The following is a 15,643-nucleotide window of genomic DNA, read 5'->3' as shown; positions in this document are numbered from 1 at the left end:
AATATATTAATAATTATGCAGGCAAAGTCGCGGGCAAAAGCTGGTAATGTAATACAGATGTAGTGCATAATTGTGTTCGTATTTTCTCAGAAACATTTGTATTTGTCATGCTACTTCAGTCAACCATAGTACTTTTTGTACCGAGACTGGCTGAAATAGCAAGACAAGTTCGTTCGTTTCCGTGAAAATACGATGGAAAATAATTATGCTCTACATCTGTACTACTAGGTCTTATTTGGAAGCTATAAGAATTACAAATAGTCAATTACCTATTTTTCCTAGCACAATAGAATTTTTGGTAGAATACTGTACGGCTACCATCAGTTTGACATTGACATAAACGCTATCATGAACGTAATTTACTTTCTATATATCTCTGTCACACTAATATGTCAGTACGAGTGAGATGCATAAAAAGTAAATTACATTCACAGTAGCATTTATGTCAATGCCAAACTGATGGTAGCCATATTGGTATAGTGGTTGTAAAAGACAGAAGATGTCAATTATTTATGAAGATAATAGAAATGTCTGGCTTAGTAGCATGTTTAAGATTAGATTTGCATTGTACAATATATCAACCCAAACTATAGGCATTGTTAAATGTACCTCTTTACAATTTCTGACACTATTGTGTTATTTAAATGAGATGCATTGATGTATGTATTGTCAAAAGTGCTTATTTTTAAGCCTACTTGAATAAATTATTTTTGAAGTTTGAAGTGTATGGTTGAAAATGTAAGCTATATAAGTATTATATGTGACATGTTGTTGCTATATACATCCTACTTTTTTAGTTATACTGTGTAAAATGTATTTGTTTGAATGGTGTTTTGACTTAAATTGTTAATAGCTTTGTGTGAGAAATGCAAGCATGAAAGGTATTCCTTTATTTTAGCAATATTATTGACGCCTACACAGTTTAATATATTTGATATTTTGAAACTCATGGTCTGTTATAGACATGCATTGTAGCCTGTAAATTCAATTCAAAATAACACCTTCATAAAAATAACACATATCTATTTTTTTCATCCTTTTTAGGGTATTCATAATGGAAAAATCTTCTTATACAATATGCTAACCATGTTTGGTATGGTCACATTTATAGCTAGCCTAAAAGTGGTTAGCATTAATTCCATACACTATCTGTAAAAAAAGGTTTTATATTTCAATACATATATTATGTAAGTGTAGTAGTATAGGAAAAGTGGATCTAATAATTATATTTTCATTAATAAATCAATACAATATTTGTTTTTGTAATTGCATAATTCATTTACCTACCCATATACTCATAAAATAAGCCTAGTACACTTCTGTTGAATCTACCGCAAGAAATACGCTTAACCGCAAGAAATACGCATAGCGGATAAGGTATACCTATCTAGAAGGTATAATCGCAAGCGAAAGTAGGTCAGATTAGCCCGTCTTACGGAAACCTGTAAACCATGCACACAAGGGGCGTACGCTCACACAGAGCACGGATGACAAAGCTCGAATACTCACATCGCGAAATTGCACAAGCCCCAGCTCTCCTAGCTCCGACACGCAGGCATACGCAGCTTCACTCTGCAGGAAGAGCTGACATAATGTCATCTCCTCACTCCTGAACAACGACCCCATATTGCACGTTTGTCACCACACACTACTTAACTAAATAACTACACACGGCTCCGTCGCATCAGTCGCGACTGACTTTGGCGACGAAATAAACTGAAACGAAAAACGAAATCAATCGATGAATCTCCAGCGCGGCACGTCACCCATGCGCGATGCGACAGCTGTTTTGGAGTGCCAGCTCAAGATTACAAAGTCCACTATGTCTATAGGGTTATCCAATTTTACATGATGCAAAATAGAAAAAAATGTTTTATATATATTATGTGCAAAGTTTTTATAATTATTGAAATAAACATATGTAGGGAAAGAAAAAAAAGACACCCAATACAAAGATTTTGAAATTATAAAAATGTAGCACTCCAAGAACGTGGTTAAAAAACAACACTATTTATGGGAGAAAATATTAACTGGTCACATTTTGTTTTCTGTTTCTTTCTTTCATTCGCTATCTCTTTCGCTCAATTGATCTGATTTCGTTTACGAAGTTAGATTCTAAAGAAAATATTTCTTAATTTTTATTATTATCGTATTCTTAAAACTTTAATATTATATAAAACAAGTAACTATTTAAAAAATTAAATCTATTTTACATTGAAATATCTACGCTTTGTATAATTTTATTGTTAAAATTTTTCGTTGTTACATCAATTGTCACAGCTAGCCATATTCGTAAACACTTTTTTTTATTGTTACCATATCGGTTTAAATAGTCCATAAACGTCAATGTCATTTTCAGCTGTCTCTCACTTATACATTCAAAATCCTATATAGCTTGCTTTTTTTCTACCTACTGCTGTCATTTCTACGTTGTTCTATCAAATGGTCGGGTTATACTTGTGTGGGTGTAGAATATTGAGGTTATAGCGAATTGAATTAAAAATAATTTATTGAATTTAGACTGTATAAATAACTGCTCAATGAAAAGCCGCCCAAAATGGTCAGTACATAAGTAAAACCATATCACTCTCCACCGTTTAGCTCATGATATAACAAGTGTTTTATTTATTTTTAGGCTCTGCTCGGCGCTCAACTGGTTATAACTCTGATAATGGTCTCAGTGATTCAAAAACTAGGGAATTATTCGTTCGCAAGGTGGCTATTATGTTCGACAGGGTTGTACCGGTACTTGTATCCCGATAACAATGAGTTGAAAGCTTTGGCTGGTGTGCCAAAGGATAAGCCAAAGGGAAAAAAAGGAGGGAAACATGAGCCGAATGGGAAGGCGGAGACGTTCCATGTTCCCCGGAGCCTTGAGATACAGTTGGAGACGGCGCCGGTGACGGCTTTGGACGTGATACACTTGAGATATTACACGGAGTATCAGTGGATAGTAGATTTTTCACTTTACACAAGTATTGTGTATATCTTGTCAGAGGTAAGATAATCTAAACTATAAATAATAGGATTCTAGACAACAATGTTTAATTAAAGTCAATAAATAAATAAATAAACATTAAGATAAGATAAGATAAGAATAGCCTTTATTGACCAAAATAGAATTATTACATATTGCATTTAAATAAATTCACATTTCATTTATCATTATATTAGTTTTAATATCTTTCCTATCAAATTTTCAATAAATATATTTTAATGTCATTGTTTTTAGTATTTTAGTCTGCCTTCTTGGCATAGGCCTCCTCCAGTTCTCTCCACGTCTCTCTATCCTGTGCCGTCCTAATCCAGTTTACTCCCGCATGCTTCTTGATGTCGTCTGACCACCTCATTAATGGTCTCCCTTCTCTCCTCTTTCTTTCTCTAGGATACCATTCCGCCACCTCTCTATCCCACTTATTTCTACCTTCTCTTGCCATATGTCCAGCCCATTTCCATTTTAACGTTTTTACAGTCACTGATACATCCTTAATTTTAGTTTTCTTTCTAATATCTGTCAGTCTTTCTTTGTCTTTCCTTTTTACAGATAAGATTGATCTTTCCATGTTGTGTTGGCAAACTTTTAATCTTTGGAGATCTTTCTAAGTTACTGCCCAGGTTTGACATCCGTAAGTCATACATGGTAGAACACACATATCAAATACCTTTGATTTGCAGGACAATGGTAAATCTTGGTTTTTTAGAATGTCTCTCAATGACCAGTAGGCTTTCCATGCGTTAACAGTTCTTTTTTCAATTTCTTTACTTGTCATGTTTGAACCTGTTATAATTTGTCCTAGATATGTGTATTCCTCGACATATTCAATCTCTTTTCCATGGACAAGTATAAGATTTTTGGTGTGGTTTGACATAACCTTGGTCTTCTCTGTGTTCATTGTTAGTCCTACTTCAGCGCTTTGCTCAGCGAGTTGCTCTAACATTTCTTGTAGTGATTGGGCACTTTGCGCAAATAGCACTAAATCGTCCGCAAATCTCAGGTGGCTAAGTTTTTTACCATTTATGTTTATGCCTTGATGGTCCCAGTTGAGGTTTCGAAATAGGTGCTCTAGCACGGCTGAGAATAATTTTGGTGAGAGTGGGTCGCCCTGTCGCACCCCTTTACTGATAGAAAATTCTGTTCCCATGGCTTCTAGTTGGATTGCCGAAGTACAGTTATTGTATATTTCTTTGATAATCCGAATGTATTTTTTGTTTACTCCTTGCTGTAGCAGGGCGCTCCATATGCTCGCATGCTTTAAGCTGTCAAAAGCCTTATTGTAGTCCACAAATGCTAAGTAGTATATTTTCCTGAATTCTGTTAGTTTTTCGATTACTTGTTTGACTACAAATATGTGGTCTATAGTGCTAAAATTAGATCTAAATCCTCCCTGTTCTCTTGGTTGGTTTTCGTCTAATGTCTTCGTTAGCCGGTTTAGTAAAATCTTTGAGAATACTTTGTATAGGTTTGGCATTAAACTTATACGTCTATAATTGTTTATTGATTGTTTGTCTCCTTTTTTGTGTAGCAATATAATAATAGATTTCTTCCACTGCTCTGGTACTTTTTCAGTCCTTAATACTTCATTAAGGATACTTGCCAGCGGTTTAGAAATTACTTTTAAAGTGGCTTTTAACATTTCATTTGTTATTTTGTCTGGACCAGGCGCTTTCTCTGCTTTTTGTGATTTTATGGCAAATTCTATTTCTTTCTCTAGGATACTTGGCACCTCAAGTGCTTCTTCTTCAGGGTTTTCATGTAATTCTACAATAGACTCTTGGTTAGTGTCACTATAGAGGTCTTTGTAAAACTCTGTAGCTACTTGCAGGATTGAGGTCCGTTTCGACTCCTTTTTCCCCCTTTTTGATCTCAAACTAGGTATCCATGTAACCATTTCTCTCATGTCTTTAAAAGCTTTCTTGACTGCGCCTGTTTTTTGTATGTAGTGCTCGAATGCATCTCTTTGTTTTCCCTTTCTATAGTGTCTGATAGCTTTGTTTATGTCTTTGCTAATTTGTGTAATTTCGTTTTTCCTTGTCTTCTTCTCCATCAACATAGTTTTCCTTTTTTGCATGAGAGTTCGTGCCCTGTCTCCAATCTTGTCTTTTTCTCTGTTGCTTGAGGTAATATTATGGGATACAGTAATTAACGTTTTTTCTAGACGATTGTATTTTTCTTGTAGATTACTTATTGAATCTATTTTTTCCAATGATTTTCTGATGTTATTTTGTACCTCGTCCGAGAGATCTAATGGTCCATGGGCTCTTTTTGTCAGATTTACATTTTTTCTACTGTGTTTAGGCATCCCTACAGTAATCTTAGCCCTTACCATACGATGGTCTGATCTGAAGTTTAGTGAGCTAAGAACATCCACATCCTGGAATGTTTTTGGCCGGTTCGTTAATATAAAGTCTATCTCATTGCTGTAGCGTTCACCTGGGGACATCCAAGTCCACTTCCGACACGGTCTTTTCTTGTAGAAAGTGTTCATGATGTAAAGGTTGTTGCATAAGGAAAAATCTATCAGTCTTTGACCATTGTCGTTTCTGTTGCCAGTAGAGTGATTTCCCACTGTGTTAATGGATGTTTCGTTTTTTCCAATTTGGCCATTAAAATCTCCCATCACAATCTTTGCCTTGTGTGTAGTGGCCATTGTTGAGTTAAGTTGATTGTAAAAACTTTCTTTTTGTTCTTTAGTTGCGCAGTTAGTAGGAGCATAAACTTGTACTATTGACATTGGCTCTTTTTGCTCTGGGAGTTTCAAGTTTAGTATAACTATTCTGTCTGATATCGATATGAATTCTGTGATATATTTCTTCAGTGAGATGTGTACTAGAAAGCCAACCCCGTACTGCCCTCTTGTTTCTCCTTTGTAGTACATAATAAAATTGCTATGTTCTTCTATTTCTTCTCCAAGACGGCGTACCTCACTTAAACCCACTACATGCCAGTTTATATTTTTAAGTGCTTCTTCAAGTTCGGCCAATCTCTCTGGAGTTCTAAGTGTGTTTACGTTAAGTGTGGAGATATAGAGGTTTTCTTTCTGTTTTGAGGTTGGTACAGTTTGATAGTCTTTGTCCTTGCGTTTTGTAGTATTTGTTGCTGGAGGGGTGCGGTCCTGTTCTCCCACGGTGACCGCTGTCCGGATTGGGAGAGGTGTTGAAAAAGTTGATTTAAATTGTTGTTTCTTAATAAGAGGAGTTGAACTGTGGCCTATGGCAATTAGTTTTTTGTGCTGTTCGTGCTGTTCGTTTGTGCCCTATGCCTCATTACTTGGAAGGCATTGGTTTTTACAACCTTAGAGGATGGTGTTTGTTTACCAACATATGAATAAATATTATAGGATTTTTTTTCATTTTTTACACAAATTGACTAAGCCCCACGGTAAGCTCAAGAAGGCTTGTGTTGTGGGTACTCAGACACCGATATATATAATATATGAATACTTAAATACGTAGAAAACAACCATGACTCAGGAACAAATATCTGTATCATCATACAAATAAATGCCCTTACCAGGATTCGAACCCTCGACCATCGGCTTCATAGGCAGGGTCACTACCCACTAGGCCAGACAGGTCATCAATATGTTCTTACAATGCGGATAATAAACTAAGAACATGTGTGAGTGACAAGTTATTCAACAATCTACAGATTTTATGGTATTAAGGAGTTCCTAAAGTATTATTTCATGGACGCTTTACATTTTGGCAGTACTTTAATTTATAAGAAAACTTTAAAAATATTAGAACATATAAAGGGAGGCACACAACAAAAATTCGGAAACACCTGGTACAGAAAGGGACTTTATTAAACACCCTGTTATTAAATAAATTATTTTACTAAAACTCTCTGTATTGAGCCATTGACATTTACGTGACTATTTCATTCCATTCTTCATCAGCCAGTTCAAAATTTTGATTGATAACCTAAAGTTTGAATAAAGGTGTATTTTTAATTGGGTTGAATTTTAATCCTTGGAAAAAATTTATGAGAAATAAGAAATGCTACATTGATTGTTTTAATAAAAGAAGAAAAAAAAAATATTATAGTGTGCATAGTAACCATTGATTGTAACATAGTGAATTAATTGGGTGGCACAAGGATAAATTAATTTCCATGTTTTCATTTCAGATCTACACTTCAATATTTCCGCTGAAAGATGAGTTCAACCTGAGTATGGTGTGGTGCTTGCTGGTGGTTCTCTTCTCATTGTATCCTTTTCAAATTAAATCAACTTGTCAATTCGTTTTCAGGAAAGGCCTTTAAGTCTATTGCAGACTAAAGTCTATTCTAAGTGTTTAGTGTTGGTCTATTGCGTTTTATCGTCTAAATAGTGTTTAGTTTTAAGTTTATAAAATACATATGTATGTTAGTCTGTAAGGTATTTGTAATATGGGCCTTGTTGCCTGAATTAAATTTCTAAATAAATAAAATAAAGGCCTGTGTACACCGGCTGCGTGTGCGTAACGTGCACGTGCGCGTGCGGCGTTGTAGTATACAGATCCTTATGAGAGATACGACACACCGCTTGCGTGACGTGTGCGTGTGCGGCTCCAACATTTTAGCGCACGCACACGCGCACGTCACGCACACGCAAGCCGGTGTGGCTCGGCCTTAACTATGTAAACAAAAGTCATTCTTTGACAATTTCAATATGGCGGTTTGTTTACATAGTTAGCAAGTTCCTAAGAATGACACTTTAGTCTGATATCATCATGTTCCTTGCATTGTCCCGGCATTTTGTCACAGCTCATGGGAGCCTGGCTCCGCTTGGCAACTAATCCCAAGAATTGGTGTAGGCAATAGTTTTTACGAATATTAAACCCTATGAAGAAATATTTCATAAGCATTCCCTTAACTCAATCCCAGTAAAATCCTGCTAACCCTTACCAAGCAGTATTTCACCAGCGAGGAGTCCATCGGGGAGCGCTCCACCTGCATCGTGGCCTTCTGCGTGTTCCTCCTCATCGCTATGATGGTGCTGATCGTGGACGAGAGCAACCTGGAGGTCGGGGTGGACCCGGCTTATGACAGCTTTTATGAGAATGCCCATAAGTTTCTTGAGAACCAGGGGCTTTCGTCTGTGTGAGTGTTATTTTACTTATTTTATTTAAAAACAGAAGTATCAGATCTTGGAGTTACAATACCTATTCTATAGTCCAGCGGTTCTTAACCTTTTTCCATCCACGGACCCCTAGGAAACCAAATACAAGTCCAAGGACTCCTTAATATAAAAAAAAACAGCAATACTTTTGAGACCGGTGAGAATAGGTGAGACTGCGGCGGACCCCCGTACATATACTCGCGGACCCCCAGGGGTCCGCGGACCACAGGTTAAGAAACACTGCTATAATCTGTATCTTTAGGTATTTAAATAAAAGTAAACAAACAATTTGTAAATTTTCGGGTAGTTATAACATTTATTGGTTAACCAACCAAATACAAAACCGCCTGGATCAGTAGCTGAACGACTTGACTTTTAATGTTTTCATCTACCCTCAACTGGCTTAAGGAGCCATTTGAGGGTAGATTTTGTTTACTTTTATTTAAATACATATGTACTTTTGAATACACCAAACTAATTTTTATGTTGCTGGATTCGTCGATCTATGAACTCAAAATAAAAACGGCCGTTTTAACTTTGGACGCGTAGATCGAGGGTTATGTTGGTCTGTAGCCGGCATAGCCGCGCGTGCGTGAATGGCGATCAAAGGTTAAACAAACTTGATTCTTGTTTCAGAGGTCCAGCGTCCAAGTTGATCTTGAAGTTCTCATTCGCCATCTGGGCCGCGATCATCGGGACCCTGTTCACGTTCCCCGGACTGCGAGTGGCCAGGATGCATTGGGACTCACTAAGGTAAACATTTTACATTTCTTGGGTCCAACATTGACCTTAGGTTTGGAGTAGTGGATTCTTATTTTTGTCATACATATGGAAAACTAACTCTCTTTTTCAAAGCGTGTGAAGAATCAGCGAGAATGGACTCTAGACACTTTTGCTCAATAAAAATGAGTTTTAGGCAAAAATTTAATTTATGGTACTAGCTTTTCTCGCTGACTGTACTTTTCTTAACATAGGCATCTAATACTCATCGAGACAATTCTAAAAACCCCAAACACAATTAGGTTGCGTTGATTCAACACAGAGCTCCTATGGCCACCTCCTGTCTCCATCATCAGAGCAGCTCGATGGTACCATACTATTGCATTGGCACCCGACTTACATATGTATGCAAATTTTCAGCTCAATCGGAAATCAAGAAGTCAAATTTAGTTTCCAAGATTTGACCCACTAACTAACCAACAAACTTACATCATTGACTTATTATATGTAAGAACTGGCCTTACGGGCACTAAAAATGGTACTAGTTCAGCGGTGTTACTCACGAATTCGAGCCAATCATGCAGCCTAACGCAACTAGTTGCGACCAATTACGCGCGTGATGCGAACTCATTAACCAATCGCGTTGTAGCGGTGTCACACCGCTGTACGGGCCTCATTCATGCCCCATTATTATTGCCCGTAAGGCCGTGAGATATATATGTTGCAGTCAAAAGTGTGAACTGGTCAAAAGAACTTTTAACCGACAAAAACAGGCAAAACTGCTTTTGACTGAGCATGTTGGTCAAAAGTAGTTTTACCTGAAAATCATACCTATTTCTGGCAGCAGTTTCGTTTTTAGGGCGTAGCAAAAAAAAATAACCCTAACCTACCTATCTCTGGGAACAGTTTCGTTTTTTGGGCGTAGCAAAAAAAAAACCCTAACCTACCTTACTATCTCTGCGAGTACTTTTGACTGATAGTAACAGTCACAATTACTATTAACCAATGATTTTCAGGTAAAACTACTTTTGACCAACATGCTCAGTCAAAAGCAGTTTTGCCTGTTTTTGTCGGTTAAAAGTTCTTTTGACCAGTTCACACTTTTGACTGCTACATATACAAACTAACAGGGCAAGTTAAATAAAAGCTTGTAAAGCAATGGTTGATTCCAGATACTACGGCGACAACAAATTGAAGAGTTTCCTCCTGAACGTTAACTTCGCAATGCCATTCGTGCTCGCGCTACTGTGGGTTCGGCCCGTGACCCGGCACTACCTCACCGTCCGCGTTTTTAGCGGCATGGAAAAACCTTTGTAAGTACCATAAGTACCATCGCCCACACGGTAACTTGGTGGACCTTATGCCTTTTGTAATAAGGTCCTCATATGTACAATTAGGAGTGTTGGCCTAGGTACATTTCATCATCATCATCATCATTTCAGCCTATATACGTCCCAATGCTGAGCACAGGCCTCCTCTCATGCGCGAGAGGGCTTGGGCTATAGTCCCCACGCTAGCCCAATGCGGATTGCGGACTTCACATACACCTTTGAATTTCTTCGCAGATGTATGCTGGTTTCCTCACGATGTTTTCCTTCACCGAAAAGCTAGTGGTAAATATCAAATGATATTTCGTACATAAGTTCCGAAAAACTCATTGGTACGAGCCAGGATTTGAACCCGCGACCTCCGGATTGAAAGTCAGACGTCATATCCACTCGGCCACCACTGCTTACATACATACACAGGTAGGTAGGTACATTTACATTTTTCAGTTGAATTTGCCGTATGTCAAGTCGCCAAAGTTCTTTGTCTACAAGTAAACGTACTCGTCCACAAAATATTAGGCGATAACCATAGTAGAGACTAGCTTTACACGGGTTACACAAAACCTTAACAAATAAAACTCCTAAACCTTCCTTAAAAATCACTCTATTGATAGGTGAAAATCCATTCAGTGTTTTTTGAGTTTATGGCGAATATACATACACACAAACAGACGGACGCGGCGGGGGACTTTGTTTTATGTGATTTACAAAATCGGTTTAATCTATTACTCATTTCGTTAACTCTTAAAGTTCATAAACGATATATTATATATCATGAAGTGAAGGTCAGCTGCCGCTCCGTTGATGTAATGTAGAACAGTAACCATTAAAACGGCAGCTGACGTTCACTAGACTTCATGATACAGAAAGATGATCTAACCACTTTCTGTTGTTAAACTATGTGTTTAATTCCTTTACAGAATGACAGGGGCCGCCTTCGACACCCTCCGACTAACTCTAGTAGCGGCGACAGTAGTCCTACGCCTATGTCTGATGCCAAGACAACTACAAGCCTATTTAGACATGGCGCAGAGGAGATTAGACGCACAAAGGAAAGAAGCTGGGCGGATTACTAACGTGGATTTGCAGAAAAAGGTAATAGCAACCTTATCTTGTTGTAAGAAGGCTTAGATTCGACTGGCTAGTGCCAACAGTAGTACTACGCCTATGTCTAATGCCACGCCAACTACAATGTGGCATTTTGCAAATGGGGCATTTTGCAGACGGGACGGTTTAGAGACATTTAGAGGAATGATATTTTACGAAAGGGTTTAAGAGACATTCGCGAGTAGATCGTAATGTGTCTAAACGGGTATGGATAAAAACTGTAGTCGGGTTAAAATTAACCCTTTAGTCCGTAGCTGCAACGTACTTGCCATCATACATAAAACAAAAGCGCAACTCTACTATAAGAATTACGATTCGAAATCGAATGACTAGAAAGGAATATCAAATGGTTAAAGGATATAATATCCTCATCATCATCATATGAGCCATAAGACGTCCACTGCTCAACATAGGCCTCTCCCTGGAGGCATTCGTACCGGTTGGAAGCGACTCGCATCCAGCGTCTTCCAGCGGCCTTAACAAGGTCGTCCGTCCATCTTGTGGGTGGACGTCCTACGCTGCGCTTGCTAGTCCGTGGTCTCCACTCGAGCACTTTTCGACCCCATCGGCCATCTTCTCTGCGCGCAATGTGGCCTGCCCATTGCCACTTCAGCTTGCTAATCCGGTGGGCTATGTCGGTGACTTTAGTTCGTTTACGGGTCTCCTCATTTCTGATTCGATCACGCAGAGAAACTCCGAGCATAGCCCTCTCCATAGCTCGTTGAGCGACTTTGAAAATAATAATATATTTGCTTCATTTACAGGTGGCTTCAGTATTCTACTACCTCTGCGTAGTAGCCCTCCAATACATCTGCCCCATCATAATGTGCCTCTACTTCGCCCTCATGTACAAAACATTAGGCGGCTACGGCTGGGCCGACCTGTTCTATGAGGACGAAATGTGCAGTCCAGAGGACAGGAAGGTCCTTCCAGAAGGACTGGATTTAGAGCAGTACCAGATGGCATGGGAGAATCTTAAGATGGTAAGTAGGGTGCAAGTGTTCGGTATAAAGATAAAGATAGTTTATTTTGCAAGTAGGCATATTAAAATGCGCTTATAAATGTCAAATAACCATAACACCGGTTCTAACCATACACCTCTGCCAGAGAAAATTTAAATGCCTCCTTAAATTGAAGGTGGATATCCCAATATGGGGCCCGCAAGAAACTCGGCGGGACACATCTTTTCAAAACATTTCATCTTATAACTAACATAAATGTATTTAAGGAATGTACTAAGGTTATGAATGTGCTGCTGGCCTAGCGGTGAGAGCGTGCGACTTGCAATCTGGAGGTCGCGGGTTCAAACCCCGGCTCGTACCAATGAGTTTTTCGGAACTTATGTACGAAATATCATTTGATATTTACCAGTCGCTTTTCGGTGAAGGAAAACATCGTGAGGAAACCGGACTAATCCCAATAAGGCCTAGTTTACCCTCTGGGTTGGAAGGTCAGATGGCAGTCGCTTTCGTAAAAACTAGTGCCTACGTCAAATCATGGGATTAGTTGTCAAGCGGACCCCAGGCTCTCATGAGCCGTGGCGAAATGCCGGGATAACGCGAGGAAGAAGAAGAAGACTAAGGTTATGAATGTATTATTTTGACATAGGGCCATTTTAATTCTCAATTCAAAATGACAACCTTCTTTATTCGCAGGTATTTACCCAAGAAGTATACAGAGGCGTGTTCGGGTTCGCGACGTGGTGGTCGCTTTTCGCGTGGTTCGCGACAACGTCGCTCGGTCTCGCCTACCAGACGTACTTCCGCATCTCGTGATACCCTGGTACCACCGGGTTATGTTACAGTAGGGTTTTGAATCTTGTTTTATAGGTTTTAAGGTCCAAAATGAGAATTGCAGTAGATCTGGAGATACTTTCATTTTAAACAATACAAATTTTCTCGTTAATTACCTACTTTTAAATCCTAAAATTCCTAAATAATCAACGCCATGAAAAATAATTCAAAAAATCATTGACCGGGATTTTGTCGCGGAGAACAAATAAATTGTATAATGTGGACGTGTCTTTTAAACCCGCTGGCAACACTAACCTCTATGATTGTCCATATTCATAAACAATTGATATAGTATGAATTATCTCAGGTGATTTTTTCGGGCTCGGACCCTAATCTGTTAAACAAAAGGTATTGTTTCCTTTATGCAGTGGTTATAATGCTTACTGCTAATAGCCCTGACGTAAGTAACGGGAACAAGCCCCTTTAAAAAGCAAATTTACCGTTCTAATTATATGGTTCAGATTCATGAAGCAGCCCATTCGGAGATAACACGTTTTTGTTATCTCCAAAAACAAGACCACCCTGATTGTTCTCTGAACAAGCTATCATATGAATTTGAACCTTAATACTATCACGATAGTTGCTTTTTAAACGACATGGTTGCTTTGGCCCGTGCTGTAGACGGCTCTTAAAAAAAACAAAGGCTTTTGTTTAACGGATTAGCACCCGAACTGGAAAAAATCACCTGAGATAATTCATACTATACAAACGTTCAAACTGTGCCGTAGGCCAATCAAATCAGATCCATACAAAGCGTTTTGGGAATTAATTCTTCGAAAAAAATCTAATTTGTTTAGTAGTGTTTTTGGCTCTTATTCATTGAATTTTGGCCGGGAGAGTAGTGCTTGTTTATATTGATAATTATGTGAACTAGAAAAACTCGAAATACCTAATTCACATTTTTATCAATATGTATGAATGTTCAATAATTTCAATATGTAAGTTATTATATTTTTCTTGGTTTGTTCGGCTATTGATTGACGTTTAATATGTATTGTGTTTTAAGACTGCGTTTGTGTATATATCCCAGTCGATTTTTGTTGAAAATAGATATGTTTAGCCAATTTTGCATTTGACTGTACATTTAGAAAATGGTGTCAAAATTTATATAATATTAGTGCTTCTAGTCTAGTCATATTGTTCAGTCAGCATGATATTATTCGTAAGAATAACCTTTTTGTATGCACACTATATTACTTTTACCGTTGACTGTACTGTTTGTGTAGATATAGATCCCTTTTCTTATTTATTTATTATGATTTAGTACAAATTACATTTTTTGGAATTTTTAATAAAAAAAAAAAGTGTGAATCATCAATTGATGTAAGTCAATACTGTTCGATGATTCGTAAACTTTAAACCAACGAAATGTGGTAATTGGTTATAACTGTTATAAGGATTATGTCAACCGTAACCTCTAGCAAGCTCGCAAGTTAAAAGTTGCCATGACAAATTTAATGCAATTTTAATTTTCCGAAATGAGGACTCATCTTTTTATAGGCCTCTGGGTGGCTAAGGCGGCCTTAGCGGCGGCGGCTTAGGTGACATTTTGTAAACTCATTCCAACGTCACCTACGGTTGACCTGCGTGTTATGGCAGAACTAATTTGTCGCTTTGTGTTGCCACGTATGTATGTACTATGCGCAAAACGTCGTTTTTGCCTGTTTTACATGCGTGGCAAGCCTCGAGAAGCGTCAGGGACGCATATATGTGTTAGAGAGAGCAAGCGATGCGTCCCTTGAGGCTTGTCGAGGCTTGCCACTGTAAAAATCAATCTTTACATTCAGTGCCACTTTCGCAAAACGTTCCTTTTGTAAAAATAATCTATTGGGTATATAAAATGAAAACTGAAAGTTCGAAAAATATGACACAACTTTCTTATAGAAGCTAATTTACAAATTAAAGTCGACTATAATGTAATTATTGAACTGAACATTCTGCAAATATGGCGAACATTTGAAACGGAATATTTTGCAAATGTGGCAATTTATGGACGAAGACGTTTTGCAATAAAGGCATTTGTGGGAATTCGAAATAGTCAAAGGATATCTAGCAAGTGGGTCAGTACGCGCCCGACCCAATCATTTCTTAAAAATGCACATTCAACTGCACATTGCATAGTTAGCCGCAAAAAAAGTGATACAGCAAAATACAAATGTGTATAGAAATAAAGACATATGTGTATATTATACTGCACGGGTTAATCGAACGAGCGAGCGAAGCGAAGCGAAGTTCTTACATTCGACTTCGGACACGCGGCCTGTACCGACGTTGATACAAAATGCTAAAATAAATAGATTGCCTGAATTCAAGTTACTTAAAGATTCTAAGACCTTATTAAATTAAATATGAGTTTACTATCAACTTGACATGTTTACTTGCATCTTAAAGAACTCATTTCTGCTTCGCTTATATTATTGGGAGAGAGGTCAGTTAATCTGTGGATAATGTGGTTCATACCTTATTATAATGCTGAGTATGGAGTATTTCTCCCCGTTCATGAGCTCCAAGCGTAGCTGCCAGCTCTAACCTGATCATATGCCACCACCTGTGTAGAAAGTAGATTTATGACCATGGGTCACTAAATTATCCC

At 38.0% G+C, this 15,643-nt stretch overlaps 2 protein-coding genes across 3 annotated transcripts in view; one reads left to right on the top strand and one right to left on the bottom strand.

The window, feature by feature from the left end:
• The window catches only part of LOC134664316 (V-type proton ATPase 116 kDa subunit a 1-like), a 65,189-nt gene extending 63,386 nt beyond the window's left edge, over positions 1 to 1,803 (bottom strand). Inside the window, exon 1 of one of the 2 annotated variants that reach the window (XM_063520886.1) lies at positions 1,510 to 1,803. In XM_063520886.1, the coding sequence (XP_063376956.1) occupies positions 1,510 to 1,626 (117 nt within the window). In that variant the 5' untranslated portion in view covers positions 1,627 to 1,803. The remainder of the gene's footprint in view (positions 1 to 1,509) is intronic. The other variant, XM_063520887.1, reaches the window with a different exon arrangement.
• Positions 1,804 to 2,422: 619 nt separating this feature from the next.
• On the top strand, positions 2,423 to 15,279 carry LOC134664287 (transmembrane protein 161B). The gene is made up of 9 exons (XM_063520847.1): positions 2,423 to 2,560; positions 2,636 to 2,998; positions 7,130 to 7,209; positions 7,868 to 8,083; positions 8,739 to 8,855; positions 9,995 to 10,135; positions 11,071 to 11,245; positions 12,022 to 12,240; positions 12,913 to 15,279. Exons 1-9 carry the CDS (start codon positions 2,558 to 2,560, stop codon positions 13,030 to 13,032), a joined length of 1,434 nt encoding a protein of 477 aa, XP_063376917.1. The 5' UTR covers positions 2,423 to 2,557; the 3' UTR covers positions 13,033 to 15,279.
• The last annotated feature ends 364 nt before the right edge of the window (positions 15,280 to 15,643 follow it).

This window comes from Cydia fagiglandana, chromosome 5, assembly GCF_963556715.1.
Source record: "Cydia fagiglandana chromosome 5, ilCydFagi1.1, whole genome shotgun sequence".
NCBI classification, from domain to species: domain Eukaryota; kingdom Metazoa; phylum Arthropoda; class Insecta; order Lepidoptera; family Tortricidae; genus Cydia; species Cydia fagiglandana.
This window is presented reverse-complemented; position numbering and strand designations above follow the sequence as displayed.